Genomic DNA, 16713 nt, shown 5'->3' with positions numbered 1-16713 from the left:
AGGCAGAGGCTTAACCCACTGAGCTACACAGGCACCCCGGAAGATGTGTTTCTTAATCTAACTCCCTGACTGATGCATAGAATTGTTTTTCAGTATCCCTGAGATGTAGTTGTTTGCCTTCTGAGGTCACAACTCCAATGGTGAGATTCTCATGTTCTGAAGTAGTCATTCAGCTGGATTCAACAGATCAAGAGGAAGAGATACAGTCATGTATAAAGGATTATCTTAGGTCGGACATTAGACATCAATTGCTTCTCTTCATGGATTCAGATATAATAATCCAGAAGTATTGTCCCAAGTGTACTGCCAAAATTATAGACCCCCATCTTTGAGGAGGTGCTAGGTTGACTCTGGCACTTCTCTACAATAAATTATTATTGCTTTACCCAACTCTGAACAAAGATAAACACAGAGAGAGATACCTGCTAAGTCATGGGGGGGAATGATGTGTGGGTGTGCCTGTCAGAAACACAAGGATTATTAAATCATATGTCTTCCTCTCTGCTTACCAGTTCTGTTTTGTATGTGAATTTAAGGATTGTTAGAAATTTGGGGGAAAGACTGAGTGTCGTGGATTTCTTCCTCTTTTTAGGTGTCTTACTCAGAAGGAGAAGTATTTATAAGAGTTCCTTAAGCAATAAGGAGACATAAAAATTATTGATACATAGAAAATAGTACCGGCCGGTGGCAGGTCAGAGGGAAGATTATGGTTTTCTAACAAGGACTTGTTATGAGCACATGGTATTTTAAAGGTTGTTTGAGTGAGGCTGTGCCACAAAAATTTGTTGGCTGTGCTTGAAATTCTGATTCCGTCCTCTTTGTGCAGTAAAAGAGGAGAGTGACGGCAGTAAGCACTAATATTCTGGAAATGTAACAGCATTTAAAGCTAGTTATTAGGATGTGTTTGGCTTAGGAGATGTGTAATTATAAAGGGTTTATTTCACAATTGTTCTGAATTGAGAGCATTTAGAGCTCAATGCAATGTTTGTCTTAATGCACAGAGATATGGACCCTCAGGAAAAGTAAGCTAATGGTAAACACAAACCAGGGAGTTAATATTTGTTCTCATTGGTATTGTTGATTGCCTAACAAATCCTTTGTGGGCAGTCTGTATTCAAAAGTTCCACACAGTATATGGGCACTAAATTACATAACTATTTATGCAACTGGTATCTTAAATTGATACTTAGGCTAAGAAGTTTTATCAAGTGATAATGTTGTCTTTCTGAAGGAAAACCTCCCTTAACTAAAAACAAGCTCAGTTATTTAAAAAATAAAAATAAAAAAATTAAGGCACCCCCTTGAACAGGGAAAGAAAAGGAAAGGCTTGTGTCTTTCTGTCTTTTTGATTATCTACAGAGCTCTTGCTGATGCAGAGGGAAGGGTTAACATTTAAAATGGACTGGTTGCCTCCTGATTTCTTGCACATAAAGCCATGAGAAGTTCAGGGAGAGACTTCTTCCCCTAGTAATGAAGCTCTCTGCTGCTAATGGCCCATGCAGACTCCCTTGGCTCCTCCAAATTAGAAATACTTTTGTGCTCCTTTGCTTCATTAACAGTAAAGAGAGGGAGATTGGTGGCTATTTAGGGCACAGGGAAATTGGTGGCTATTTAGGGCAAGCGAAAATTGTAGTCATTATGGTTGGTAAATTCTCTTCATGGTGTTCTTCGAGACTTGATGTTCTTTTGGTACTTTTCAGAAGAGCCCACCATTGTCACTGCTGGCAGTTGGCCTAGAAGGAGAAGAGTTGATTTGACTTTGGATTTTTGGCCCCCGGTGATGGTCAGCACAAGGCATCTTGCCTACGGGGACATGGGTCTTTTACATTTTAATTTTCTTTCCAGAATGCACCTTTTCCACTACCAGCTGTAATGAAGGCCTCTTTGATAACCTCCTTCTCTACTGGGATTGAATTACACAAAGCTGGTGCTGCACATGAAGACCTGTAAAACTGCATCCCACATAAACCTTAGTTGACATGGATAGGATGGCTTCATAGGGTCAGGGCAATGCATGCAGAAGGAAGAAGAAAGGATAAGTTAGGATCATAATGTGCTATGGTGGGTCTCTGGTTGATCGGGGGTTAACATCAGATCGCTGGATTCTGCTTGGAAGATGAAGGGCTTCAAAAGGAAGATAATCATAGTCTCGGAGACTAATAGAACTGAATGAAGTTAGCATTAGGTGGTTTTACAATATACGAAGAGGGGGTCATGTTTATAAGAGCTTTTAGGAACTGAGGCATATGGTCTGAAAAAATGGCTCCTTCAATAATTGAAGTCAACAATACATAGAAACTGAACCCAGGAGAATTTGTACCCTAAAAATTGATTTATAAGCTGATAGAAATTTGAGAAACAATGAAGTCTAGTCAAAATGACCTGGAGGATTCTTGGGGCCACACTGATGAAATTAAGGAGCATTTCTGTGACTATCTATCCAGTTGATTGTATTGTGACATACTGAGGTAATATTTTCATAGTTTTCAAGATGGCATGTATGATAGCTTGAAAGAGTGACAAACAGATTGCTAAGGCAATGTAAGTGACAAAATATAGGTTGGAGGAAAAAATGTAGACAGATGGATTTGAATACATCTTTTGGTCTATATTTAAAAAAATGTGAAAGTGATTTAATTGAGAATACTTCATAGGGATTAAAAAAATAACAGTTCATAAGGAAAGCTTAGCATTTTTTACATTTTAATTTTTCCTTAGCATTTTTTAAACCAGGGCTCATTAGTAGTGTAGATTGCTTATATGTGTCCAGGAGAGGTTTTCTGACCTTTATATTATAAATGTTGAAGTCTTCATGACAAATATCCTATTGATATGGTGGTTGAGTGTATCAGGCTCTGATAACTTATGATCAAATTGGTTATCTTCTTCAATTGATAAGTTTATAAGAAATCTCCTGACCTCATGTGGGTTTTCCACGTAGACTCCCTGTTGGGGAAAAACATCTCCAAGTATGAGTTTGGAGTGTATTCATCCATTTTGACACTCATTCATTCAACAAATAGTTACAATTACCTGCTATGCAAAAGGCAGCTCTGTTTCTTACTGTGAATTTTTAAATGGGAATTTTGATTTATCTATGAGTCTCTCCTGGATTTAGTTCTTGTGATTCATTTTCCTGGGCCCATATATTTCTGTGAAAACTGATAGGATATACTTTCAGGATCTGAAATACTCATTCCCTGAACTTTGAGGAGTCCCACTTCACGTACTGATTGAGATACCTAATGCTAGCCAACCCATTGACCTCTTTGGTATTTCTTGGTTCCAACTTTATCTTTTTTTAACATGTTTGTTTTGCATTTATTTCTTGGAAGGCTAATTTTAAAATTTATCAGTTGGGCCAAATTGTGCTGGATCATCTCCTGGGACTCTGGGACGTGTGGTTTTAGTTGGAGGAAAAGGGAACCATGATGACTGAGGACAAATGGATAGAAAATACAAGGAAGAAAATTTCTCTTTCTAATGATTGTCTAAAAATTCAAATGTAAAAATAAGCTCCATAAATGCAATGGTCTTCTGTGTGAGTGGTCTTCTATGTGGCATCCCATAACTGGAAGAAGAGACAGGTTGAAATGTGGAGGGAATTCCTATAGTGGATTGGAATTTGGAACAGATAACCCTCATGTCCATCTGGCTCTAAGAATATGAGTTTAGGATTGTTCTTTAGTTCCAGTGTAAATCCTGATACACATATGAAAAACGCAAAAATATCCCAAGCCTAATTAGAGAAAGTATCCCATCCCAGAGTTTCTAAAGGTTAAGTTAATGTTGCATCAAGAAATCTGGGAAAATAATAGGCTTTTTTTTTTTCTTTAATTCCCAAATGACCTGAAGATTTTTTCATTCCTTTCATTTTATTAATTAATGAATGGAAGAAATGCATGTATTCTTACAAGAGGCTTGTATCAAATACTGTATTTGTACCAAGGGTTTTGAGTGTGTGTTAAATGATCAAATATCGTGGATAAACTGTAAACATTAAAATAAATAGTACAGAATGGCAAATCTGGCATATCTGAGGTCTGTTCCCTTTTATTTTTTTAATTTATTTAAGATTTATTTATTTATTTGAGAAAGAGAGAATGTGTGAGTTGGGGGAGGTGCAGAGAGAATCTCAAGCAGACTCACTACTGAGCACAGAAATCAATTCTGGGCTAGATCTCAGGACTCATGAGATCATGACCTGAGCCAAAACCCAGAGTCAGATGCTTAACCTACTGAGCCATCCAGGCACCCCCTGAGGTTTGTTCTTAAATGAGCTGTGGATAGATGTTAACTGGGCTTGGTATGGTTACTGAATTTCACAGTTTTACATGCATGTAAGATACATACTATTTACCTCTATTTTTTGAAAAAGGAAATGAAAGCTTAAAGAGGATCAGTAATTTACCCAAATGCATCTACCTCGTGTATGCAGATACAGATTTCCAGATTTTGCCCATTGGACCATAGTGCCCAAGAATTTCATGCTAAAAACCATTTCCTTTTTTATAAAATGCACTGGATTGTAAATTGGCTTTGGATATGCTCATGCCACACCTCACTTTGAAAACCCAACATCCTCCTTCCTCTCATTTCCCTCTACTTTGAGAATTTAATTATCTGCCTGCAGCAAAATGCCACAGTTAAAGATTCTCAGGAAAACCAAACCAAAGGGGGAAGGACATAATGTGTATTGATTTTTTTTTTTTTTTTTGGTCTTTTATTTTCTGTCTACTTTGACTTTCTTTTAGGGTCTTAGCATGTGGCTAAATCTGTTTGTTCTAGTGAAGTCTTAAAAATCACTTTCTGGGGTGGGTTATGTAATTTGTGGAAATTAATACATTTCAAGTTCTGTCCTATGACATTCACACCATGCTTTTGTCATTCTCTGCCTCAGTTTCCTCATTTGCTAAAATGCACTTCTAGAAATGTGTTCCATAAATGAGGAAATGGGCACCAGCTGTTTGAGAGAGAGTTCATCCTTCACAGAACAAACATGGTAGGAGTGCCCACTATGTGCTGTTCCTATGCCAGGGTAGAGGAGAGCAGAAGGCACAAAATATTTCTAACTCAAAAATCTCACAATCTATACTAATAAACAAAAATGCTGATACCAGGTGTGGTGGTAGGAGTGAGTGCTGGGCGGAAGAGGAGCCAGGTTACCTCCTCATTCTAGGGAAGGCCGCTGAAGTCATTTCTGCCTGACTGTTGAGGGTGGGCTTCTGAGAGTCTAGACATATTAGTTCTTGGTGTCAGTCTTTGCTTCCCATAATATGTTTTCTGATGTTGATAAAATTGGTCTATGGCAAAATTCCAGACATGGACATTTCTTTATTAAAATAGTAGTAGATAGTCTTGGCCTGTATGAACTCATTAAGATGGCATTTATCTGTAGTCTCAGATCTCAGAGTTACTACCTTCAACCCACCAGATCAGTGGAATGACAAATGATCCAATGACATCTTACCACGTGGGCTGTTTGACCCACACAGTGATTGCTAAAACGCTATAGACACACAGACAAGATGGCCCAAGACATAGATGGAAAGAAGAGAAAATGACTTACCATGGATGGCAGAGGAGTGGATTAGATCCAAAATAGACAAGTAACTTACCACCCATATTTTTTTTTCTTTTTAAATCACCCTAGAGCTAATGTTCCTGATGTTTCTTATGATTTAACCATGACTGACAGCAGAAATAAGACAACCACTGTCAATTATGTACATGACACACTGTCTAACCTTTATGGCTGGATGGCTCTGCTCTTGGATCAAGAGACTTACTCACTGCAGTTTGACACCCCTTGGATCAACAGTTCTCTGCAGGTAACCCCAGGAATTCATTCACAGCTATGATCTTTTTCCCCAGGAGCTCTTATCTTTCCACCTGTGAAATAGCAATTTGCAGGAATTAGCATCTTCTGGTGCTGATAAAGAAAACTGCCACAACATTTTGGTCCGATGAATGTAATCTGAATATAAGTTATGACGGTTATTTTTATTTTAGTTTTTTTTTTTTTAACTAGGAAATTTTAGAATCTGAATTTTGTCTTGAATAACACAGTTGTTCTGCCTGAAATTTTAATTTATTAATACAATGAAAAATACCTTCTAAGCATTCTACAGCATTACATTATTAGATTGTGGGTTAAGGACCAACTTAACCCTTAGAAAAGTGTTTGTAGCCAGAGAAAATGTCTTAACAAAGCATTTTTACATTGCATACTGCCACCTTGTGGTCAAAGATTAACTTGCAAATAAAGGTCTGGACCTTCATTGGAATCGGTTGGAGTCAAATGGTTAGGGGCCCTGAATATAGGAACGGCCATGTGGAAAGTGGGTGCATTTTATTGGGGGTGGGGGGAGACAAGCCAGTGGATTTATTCAAGCTTCTCCTCTTCCTTTTAATGCATTTCTTTCTTCCTTCACATTCTCCTTAAAGTCATGAGAATGGGTCGTAGGTGTGATATAGTTCAAGGCAGAAGCTCCTTCGACCCTCTCAACTACCCTTCTCAGAAAGGAGAGTTCTTTCCTTCCCTTGAGGTTCCCATGAGAATTGGGGGAGTTTTTAAGGTGAAGTCATCAGAATGATGACAGTAGAGGTGGAGACCTTAGTGTCTACCTTGGCTCAGTACTCCCCTGCTTTGTGGTGTGGGGCAAGTTACTGAACTTCCGCCTGCCTCAGCTTCCTTGTCTGTAAAATTGGGGCAGTGATAGTAAAAATCCCAGGGAATCTTTGGAGGATGGAATGCTTTGCTATGAATAGAACTTGAGCATGTAACCAATGCTCCAACAGGGCTGCTATTACTGTTACAAATGGATGGACTTCCTGTCATTGCCTGCCTCTTTGAATTATGGGAAAAAATGGAAAAAGAATTTCAGATCTGGCTCTGGCCCTCCTAGCTGCTTGAACTGGGACAAGTCAACTTACTCATCTGGGTTTTCTCCTCTGTTACTCGAGGTTGTTAAACAAGAGAAACCAATGGAGTCTTTGAGTCCTCACGTTCTATGATTCTGGAGGTGTGGTTATGAATTTATCAGGGAGTGGATTTAGTAAGCCCATTTCCTACAAGAAGAGTAGTCTGGTGTGAACTGCCATATTTCTAAAGTACTCCATCTACATTCTTTGTAGCTCTTTTCGGGCAAAAGCTTTCTTTACTCAATGAGAATTATTGTTTTATTCTCCCACTCCAAGTACTCAGCAACGTTTGGCAGCTTTATTCCTGGGAACTACCTCCTGCTGGTGCACACGGTCCTGTGGCCTTACCCTGACATCCATGTAAGGTGTGGGAATCAGGTGGGGCGGTCCCTTCCATCTCTGCCATCACCTGGTCGGGACCAAGGCTGTGACTGGTTCTTCAATACCCAGTTGAGGCAACTCACCTATCTGGGTAAGTATAATTGGATGAGAATGTTGAATAATTGGAAGCCACCATTCACTCTTGAATTCCAAACATTTGTGCTATGAAGTGATGAGGACCTGAAGGGGAGAGGTGTGTGATTACGAATAAATGGTTGGGCTCTGAAATCAGACTGCCTGGGCAGTTGTCCTGAGTTCCTTGTCCCTCTCCCTTGTGCCAGCCGTATGTCACCTGAGCCTGATCCACACCAGAGCCCTGCAATTATGAAATTTTAATAGCACTAGAGAGGAAAATATGGTAATTCCCTGGTATTGCTGCGTCTTTGCCAAATGGATTGTTTTATATTTTATTTGCACTGAATCGTACCATTCAAATTTTATTTCTGACTTGATCAACCACAAAGGTAAGCTAAAATTATAAAAACTTAGGATGGACAAAAATCCTGAGACTGTTTTTGCTGCTAGAGCCAAATGCAGCTATTAGGTAAAAACCAAGAGGTATCATTAACTCTGACTGTTCACTTGATATATATCCTAGAACAAAATTTTAATTTCAAATTGTTCTCCTATTACTTGGCATGCTTGTGAAGAGCCTGTCTTGTCCATTGGTATGATTTCGTTCATGAACTTCAACCTGACTTAAATGGCTGCATGAGCTAAGCATGGTAAAGGAACATTTGTCACATAGAGAAAAAAAAATCAAGTCATACAGCTACAGATTTTCTTCCCCTTTGTTATCATTATTTATTGAATAATAGCAAGTTTTACTCTTTATACTTTATACTATTTACACACATATATGGTAGAAATGCATATCTATCTAAATTTGTGTATTTATATATAGATGTACATCTGTAGGTATAGATGAGCATATATATGATATAGATGCATTTTTCAGTATACAACATTTTTATTAGGCAGATAGCCTTTATTAATTGAAATCATTCTTTGTATCAGAATGTCCTACTATCTCTGCCTTTAGATAAGAGGAGTTGGAAAAGGATCAGGAAATCAGAGGGTTGGTTTGCTGTTTAATGAACTTGGAGACCCTTGTTCCTCAAGACGAGTCCCAGTGCTCCATGTACTGGCTTCTGAGGTCATTTGTGTCTCCAGTATCTGAGTGAATGGGGTAGGTAGGTGGCTCATTCCTGGACTGGTACAGTGAGGACGTGAGGATTCAGGGGAAACCGAGGCTTGCATTGCTCCTCGATGGTGATACCCCATGCAGTTGTGTTGGACTGGGTAGATTTGGTTATGGTTTTGGATATACTCTGTGTCAGGTTTACAACATCCCTGGGAAGGCTCATAATGTCATTATGATAGTGAGGTAGTTGCAGTGGGTACCCCAACTGGACCCCAGCTGTTGAGTTCTAGCTCTCTGCCCTGCATTCTACATATTGATTAGTTTGTTACTTTCACTTAATTGTCTTTTTTTGACCATGTGACTTTATAAATTTGCTACTAAGGTAATTTACATAAAATACATTTACTCTAAGAAAAGAACGTAAGTCAAGACCTCACAGTCTATGTGGACATAGTCCTGAGATTTAAAAAAAAAAAAAAATGGCAGAGCTGTGTATACAGAAGTTTCATTTTTATCGTAGGGAGACTGCTTGACTTCTTTCAGGGCCATTGAATTTCCTGCCAGACTTTCAGGGATGGAGGATGGAGAGACCCTTCTCCTATTACTGGCTGGCTTTTCGTTCAGAGTGTCGCTTCACTGGTAATTGGCTGTGTTTCATTAATTTGTTGACCACTTCTAAGTGGACCATCTTTTTTGTATTGTTTGTTTGCAACCTTACCACATCCCCCAGGATAGGAAGTTTCAACCAAAATCACAATTATCTCTGTTTCCTCCATTTGGCTACTTTGTGTGGGATTGAAGATACCTGACTTATCTTAGATCCCCCCTGAGAAGGAAAAAAAAAACCAGAACCCAGGCATTCTAGCTCCTGGCTCTGGATCTCCCCACTAGAGTGTGCTGCCCACTAAATAATCATTGATCACTGACCAAATTGGGTGTGTGTGTGAGGGGGATGCTAGGTAGGGTTGTGAGAGAAAACTTCTCACTGATCCCCAGTGACAAAGAAAAAAATCCTATACATATAATGTTTTGAGAGTATTCCTCTTCTCTACCAAGGCAAGTTTTGTCTTTTTTGTTTGTTTGTTTGTTTGTTTAGCAAATGTCTTTATGGGATGCAGGTTCTTTTGGAAAGTTCATGGCCAGAGCTTAAAGTTTAGGTTTTAATCGGTGGCTGGCTGACTTTTTCACCTGGGGCATGGAATTATAAATGTTCCATGCCTCAGTGACTTCATCTCTACCACAAGGTTAAGAATACCCACTTATCTCTTGGAACTGTGGTACAAAACCCCGAAATATCTTCAAATGGGATTAGTATGCCCTGTTACTTTATTGCACGGTTTTCCAGTAGATTATTTCTCTAGATCTGTTCTTTTTCCCCCCTCAGAAGATGAACAACGTCACATGCCTTGAACTTAATGTGCATGTTCTAACCTTTCCAAAAGGGTCTCCTTCTATTTTCCTTGACTGGATTTTGTAAGATAACTGAGGTTCGTGATAACATGACATATAGGATACATGGTTTCCATGACCGAAATGTAATACCACGGAAGCAGTTGTTGCCCACAGAATATGATCATCTCGCTCATTTAAAAATATCTTAAGAGGATTGGTTCAGGTTGCCTTTTGGAAGCCCCTGAGAATTTTGCCTAAGAAGCCACCGGCAGAGCCAACCACAGCTAAGGACTCCTGTGATCTCCTTTGACCCAGGAGGAGCAGCGTTTGATGTGAGAAGTGATCATGAGTGCCAGTTGCACCCTGTAACTTTCGACACCATGCTTGGGAACGGGCAAGACTGCAGGACAAGTGTTCTTTTATATTTTCTGAGTCGGAGTCAAATCCAGCGAGCCCATTTTTCTGTTTATGCAATTTGATTAACTGGTAGCGGCTTCTGCCTCTGCCTTCCCCACTCACTGCCTCTTTCCCTGCTGTCTTTTTTTTTTTTTTTTTTTTTTTCAGGGATGTTTCAGTTCATGGTTAACTATTTTTATTTTTTAGTTACATTAACGCTATGAAATAATTAGTCAGCTAATTAATCTGGTTTACAAGCTTTGTAGGATTCTTCAGCTGTCAGTCAGGCCTAGGCCCGAGGCCTACATCTAGTCTCAGCTCTCTTGCCCATGTGATTCCCGTTGCCATGGCTACTGGCTACATCTGCTGACACCCCACTCTCTATTTATTGCTTAATTAAGAATTTCACGCTCAGCCCTTATCTGCCTCTAAGAACAAGCGCACACTGTTAAGAAATTCCAAATGTAGGCCCGGGCACAAGGAAAGCCTTTCTTGCAGACTTGGCTGGACGGAGCCTCTCTAACGATCTTCTCGGCATCCCAGCCGCCACCCTTCAATCAAAAATCATTAAATGGGGCAGAGATAATGAGCATGTAGCATATCAAAAGAAGGATGTTTGCTTGGTCCAAAGGAGGAAAAGCTGCTGGGCCCCATGCGCAGCCCCACTTCAAAGGGAGATGAGACCCCCTCATCACTGGGGCCTGATAAAGCCTCATTTGTTCTGGGCTTGACTTATGAAAAAGGTCTGGTGTGTCCGGGTCCCGTCTCACAGACGCGGGATCCCCCCCCACCTCTAGCCTCCACCTCCACCGGCCCCCTCCCTGGACGTCCGCACGCACGCTCGTGTGTCAGCACTCAGGCAGCTGGGTCCCCCAAAGCATCAGGCGGAGCGTATAATCACTGACTCTCCCCTCACAATGGCCACTTGTAGGGGGGTGGCTGGGAGGAGGTCTTCATCACAATAGGAACACAATTATTGCAGCTGCCAGCGAGGGCTCTGCTCCTTCCTGTAGGAAGATAATAGGACTTGCCCAACACAGGAGGAGAAGGTTGGGGGGTGGGTGGTGACGGAGGTTGATGGGGTGGAGGAAACAATCTTGAGTTGATTATTCATATTCTGACTCTTGGAAGCCCGATGGGGAGCCAGTGGGGTTCCAGCAGCTGCTCGTGCACAGTCCTCCCCTAATAATTGTACATTCTGTCAGGGGTCAACTTACTTTTGACCCTGTCCTTTTATATCAGGAAAAGGCTCTTGAGGGCAAACTGTTGGGCTGTGGCAGGGGGCATTAAACACCCACAGACCCTTCCCTGTGCTTTCTCCTTCACCCAACCAGCAGCCGGTGATAAATTCATGTCAGATGCCGGGCCATTCACGGTTGCCCTCCCGGGTTCACACAGCCCTGCTCGCGCCTCGGAGACGCGGCCAAGCCGGGATATTGTGCGAGGCGGCAGCTGAGCGAACGCCTGCGAGGCGCGGAGGCTCCTGCCCACCACCTTCTTGTGATCCGGCTGGGGGAAAAAAAAAGATGTGTCTAGCCAGGCTGGCCAGTGCCTGTCTCCAAATGGCCCAGTCACCAAGATAAAGGCAGGCTGTTTGGCACGAAGCCGGAGCCGTCTTCCACAAGGGCAAGAGGGCCATAGATAGAGGAACAGATGGACTTCATTGTCTGCAAGAAGTCAGGTCATGTCACACAGAAGGCCCGGAAAAGATGCTGTTAACCTGGGACATCCTGGAAACAAGGAGTGCTCTCCTGAGTTTGCGGCCAGGAGCTCTTGGGTCCTGCCTGCAGCTTCTCTTTTTCTCCAAAGTGCTCAGGGCGTGGAGTAGGGGCAGGCTGCTGCCTCCAGCCTTCTGTCGTTCAGCTGGTCCAGAAGACCCGGTCAGCTACTCGGGAAGGAATTCTACTAGCATCTGTGCAGGAGAGAGGACTCAACCGGCTGCCCCGAGCATTTGGGGAGGGTTTGATAAGCAGATCAGAATCATAATCCTTCGAAACTGCCACCATGCCCATGCTGAGGCCCTCTAAGGCAATCCATAGCATTCTAGTTAATAAATTAATTTACATTCTTATAGAAAACTCATCCCCCAAAGATCCCCAAGGATTTTTGTCAGAAATTTAGAGGATTGACTTTGGGGAACTGCGCTAAACTTTATGGCAAAGAGAGAATGGAACAGGACCTGGCGATGGGAAAACGAATTGTACCTCTTGGTGGCAAGCAATTTCTCTCCCGCAAAGAAAAGGAAGGAAATAAAGAAAAAAGGGAAAGAAGGGAGGAAGGAAAACTTAGAAGTCAGGATCAAATATTTTTTCTAGGAAGTACCCTGCTTAAGGAGGTAATTCTGAGTGATGCTGACGGCCGACCCTACTTTACATGGAGCACAGCGAGTACAACCAGCATTCAGACTCAGCCTTTCTGACCCTCACTCAGTACTTTTTCTAGTATACTGGTGTTTTGGCTTGCTTAAATCCAAACTTATGTATATACCCTTGTAAACCAGTTCTTCTTCCTTCCATTTACGGAAAAAACTTGAGCTTATTAAAGGCTCTGTGCTTCCTAAACTTTAGATATTTGAATACCAGCTTTACTCCTTGTCACCTGCTATGCCTCCTGTTCTATTATTTACCTAAGATTTTTCTTAAATCAATTCCCACGGCATCTTATTTTCAAAACCTAACTTCTTTGTAAGCAATAATATCCATAATTATGGGTTTAATGACCTAGTTGCTTTTTCTAAAATACATTAGTATCCATTGCTATAAAAATAAAACATTAATGGCACTAAAATCATCACCTCCCAGTGTATATGTTGGGAATAAAACGTGGTCTGCAAGATTTTGGTGTAGTTGATGAAAAGTAAGACGTGTGAGCACAGGGATCTCTCTCTTTTTTAAATCTGGATCTCTTTCCTCACTTGCTAAGAACACCTGCCCTTGAGAACAAACTACATTCTCTTTGTTTGTTTTTTTTGTCTCATGATTTGTCTTCCTCTCTGATTTCTCCTCCTTCAGTTTTCCCTCCCTTGCCCTGTGGTTCTCTGTACTATTTCTTGTGTTCCACATATGAATGAAACCATATGATAATTGTCTCTCTCTGCCTGACTTATTTCACTTAGCATAATGCCCTCCAGTTCCACCTGTGTCAATGGTCAGTATTCATCCTTTCTGATGGCTGCGTAATATTCCATTAACAAACCACATTCTTTTTTTAAAAAATTGACATATAATGTGTTATTAGCCCCAGGGGTACAGGTCTGTGAATCACCAGGTTTACACACTCACAGCACTCACCATAGCACATACCCTCCCCAATGTCCATAACCCCAGCCCCCTCCCTCAACACCCCTCCCCCAGCAACCCTCAGTTTGTTTTATGAGATTAAGAGTCTCTTATGGAACAAATCACGTTCTTGAAAAAGTTGTAAAATTCCTCAATTTGGGGCTTTTTAAATGTGCCTCCTGGACAAACAACTGGAATGCTTGTTCCCTGGCCGCTCCCTTGGAAGTTCTGGTTCTGTCAATCTGCAAAGATGCCCCACGTTTCACAGGAAGTGCAAGTGGGGTCAACACCCCTGAGTCAGAATAACAATCATTACTGTTTTCTGAGTTCATTAACAAGGTTTAATTGAACTCTCAGAACTGAAGTTAATGTAGGTATATTTGTCAGTGCCTTGAATGAATTCATAATTCTTATACCTCAAAAAATAATTTATACCCTTCCATGAATGAATATTAGTGCGGATACTGGAAGACTAAATGATGATCACAGGATTTTCATGTAATGCTTCTGTGAAGGACTTTGAAAGGTCCTGTGTTACGAGGGTCAAGCTGGCTCTGTGGCCGCCCCTGCGAAGCTGGAATCAGATGGAAGTATGGTCCTGTGAATCAAGCATTAGCTTCCCAGTAATTCTCAATGGCCATGTGAAAAAGGCTGATTTCTGGGGAGTGAGATCAAGTTCACTGAACAGGGAAGGAGAAACAGAGCAGGAGTGTATAGGTGTGTGAGACAGATCTAAGAGAAGCAGTAGACATAGAAGATAGGGCAAGCTAAGCTGCAATGCAGAGAGAGGGGACCAAAGCCAATAGCTGGCTCATGAAGACAGAGCAGGAACCTGGGTCCAAGGCAGACAGAGATCGAGGGAGAAGGTGTGTGACAGGGAGAGAGTGGGAGAAATCTGCAGACACAGATAGCAGTTGCTGTTTCAGATTCTTTCCGTGTCTAGCCAACGGCTGACGCACACTGTGTAAATGTGAATTAAATGAGAGGTCTGGATATGTGCTAAACCTCAATGGTGAAGTGCAAATGGGAATATGGGGGAAGAATGAAATAGGAAAGGAGTCGAGATGCCACCTGTTTTTATTTATTTATTTATTTATTATATAGAAAGGTACTTAATTCTTCCTTCAAAACTGCAAGAGAGAATGGACCTACTCAAGGGGAGGATTAATTTTTCTCTTCCCTAGTGCCCTAGTGAGGACCAAACTGGCTAGGTACAATACAAATTTCTGGAAGACACTGGTATCATATTTGGCTGAGTAACTCTTTTTCCTCCTTGGCACATTTCTTGCTTTTTCCTAGCTTTCTGTGTTTATAACAGCCTTACGTCATATAGCAGCCATCAGAATAATTTGCCTCTAATTTACCCAAAGGCTTCTTTTCTTTTTGAGGACCAACCAGATATTCTCACAACCTGGGAAGGATCAACTGCAATGAGGCTCCATTTATAAACAAAGTAGATTAACCACTCTCATATTACAAACACACACTCAGAAATCATAAGCACTGAGAAGACATATGTATAATATCACAGCTCATGTAAGGCTTTTAAACTCTTCCTGAGTCAATACCTTTATGCTCAAATGATTTTCATCCCTCTTTGTGTTTGTCCAAAGGGGAACTGACGCTTAACATTTACACTGTCTTTTATAGAGTCAAAGCACTTAGCAAACTTTAGCAGATCTGGTTAAGTTGCTTCCAACTCTGAATATTGTGGCCCATCAAGATTAGGTACAGCTGTAAAAAAGGGTAAAAGGAATAGAAGTGTATTTTTTGGGTTTTGTTGACTGGCTGCTAGAATAAGGAGCATGCTGTAATAACGGTGTAGGTAATGACTAGCATTTCTGGGCTAAGCACTGTGCTAAACATGTTAGAGGGAATATCTCATCTTTTCTTCCCAATCATGCTATGAGGTAGACAGGACAACTATTTCCATTTCTCACAGGAAGGAGGTGGGTTTCAGAAATGATGAAGAACTTGTTGGTTGCCCACATCAAGGAACTGGAAGACTCAGGATTCAAACCCAGGCTGTTGGATACTAGACCTTGCTTAACATTAACTGACTTCATTCAGCACCTGCACTCTTCTTCCTGATTCCCCATGGCTCCTGTCTGAGGGTGTGGAAATGGTGTGTGGGAAGAACAGCCCTCTGACCCGCCCTCACATCTCAGAACCAGCCTGCAGAAGGCCATGAATAAGTGGTGGTGAAGGAAATAGACTCTTTCAGTTTTTCCTGCCTTTGGTAACTTTTCTCCATTTCTCTGGATACCAAAACTACTCCTTTTCTCAGATTGAATGGTATTCTCACACTTGCTTTAATAAAAGGAACAGTAGCTTTCAATGTATGTTTTGAGGAAGAGGCTCTCCCGGAGGTGGGAGACATCTGTGCTTGTGTAGAGGCTGAACAAGTTCAGTGGCCACACGGTTCAGAAACCATCAGTGTAGAGTTACAGATGTGACAGCACCTTGACGAGGAGGCCTTGGCTGACCAAAAACAGGGCCTGGGTGAAGTGACTTCCTCAATGGAAAGGCAAGAGTCTGTTGTGGGGGTTGGAGGTGGTGGGGTTAGCCTTTTCAGTCTCTGGGTTAATCATCACCATGATAGCTATAATGCACGAGGCATTATAAACTGACTACAATGGTTTTGAAAAAGACTTCGTCACATGTGACTTTATGTTTTAACTCTCTTTACTCCAGGGGCTCTGTCTTAAGGAAGAGGGAACAGATGTAGTGAAGTCTACCATTACTTGGAAGCTGCTCTTAACAAGGATGATTTATATAAAATCTTTAAATGAACTAATAACCCTTTCCAAATGATTCATGGATTTTTTTTTCTAATTTACCTTCTTTAGAGTTTGATTCTATTATAATATTTTATTCCTGTCTCATATGGAAGAGGACTCCATTGCTAGCCTTTTGCATGCTTTTAGATGTCATCTTTTCTTTTCAGTTGAGACCATTTTATTCTTTTTTCTTTTGGTTCCTTTAAAAGGGTTATTTCCTGCCTCTATTTGCTCAATTGGTTGAAATTATCAGTCGAGTACTGGTATTCTGAATAGAGCCCTATAAATTTAGGATTTCTAGATTAGTTCATGTATAGTAAGTGTCTACATGTCTAGCAAGGTCCTTAAGGTATATGAGAAAAGTCCCTCCCTCCAAGATTTAGGGACAGAGCTCATGACTGATGCAATCTGAAATTTA

General features: G+C 41.1%; 1 protein-coding gene across 15 annotated transcripts in view; it reads left to right on the top strand.

Annotated features, from left to right (window-relative positions):
- Window positions 1–16713, top strand: part of PKHD1 (PKHD1 ciliary IPT domain containing fibrocystin/polyductin) — a 475577-nt gene that overhangs the window by 222755 nt on the left and 236109 nt on the right. For all 15 annotated transcript variants that reach the window (XR_009354742.1, XR_009354743.1, XM_059178234.1 and 12 more), the window contains 2 exons: window positions 5654–5831; window positions 7201–7396. Coding sequence is in view for 13 of the 15 variants with exons in the window: in XM_059178234.1 (XP_059034217.1) it covers window positions 5654–5831; window positions 7201–7396 (374 nt within the window). In the remaining 2 variants the exon portion in view is untranslated. The remainder of the gene's footprint in view (window positions 1–5653; window positions 5832–7200; window positions 7397–16713) is intronic.

This window comes from Mustela lutreola, chromosome 6 (genome assembly GCF_030435805.1).
Source record: "Mustela lutreola isolate mMusLut2 chromosome 6, mMusLut2.pri, whole genome shotgun sequence".
Classification (NCBI taxonomy): domain Eukaryota; kingdom Metazoa; phylum Chordata; class Mammalia; order Carnivora; family Mustelidae; genus Mustela; species Mustela lutreola.
The sequence above is the reverse complement of the archived record's forward strand: the minus strand, read 5'-3'. Positions and strand labels throughout refer to the sequence as shown.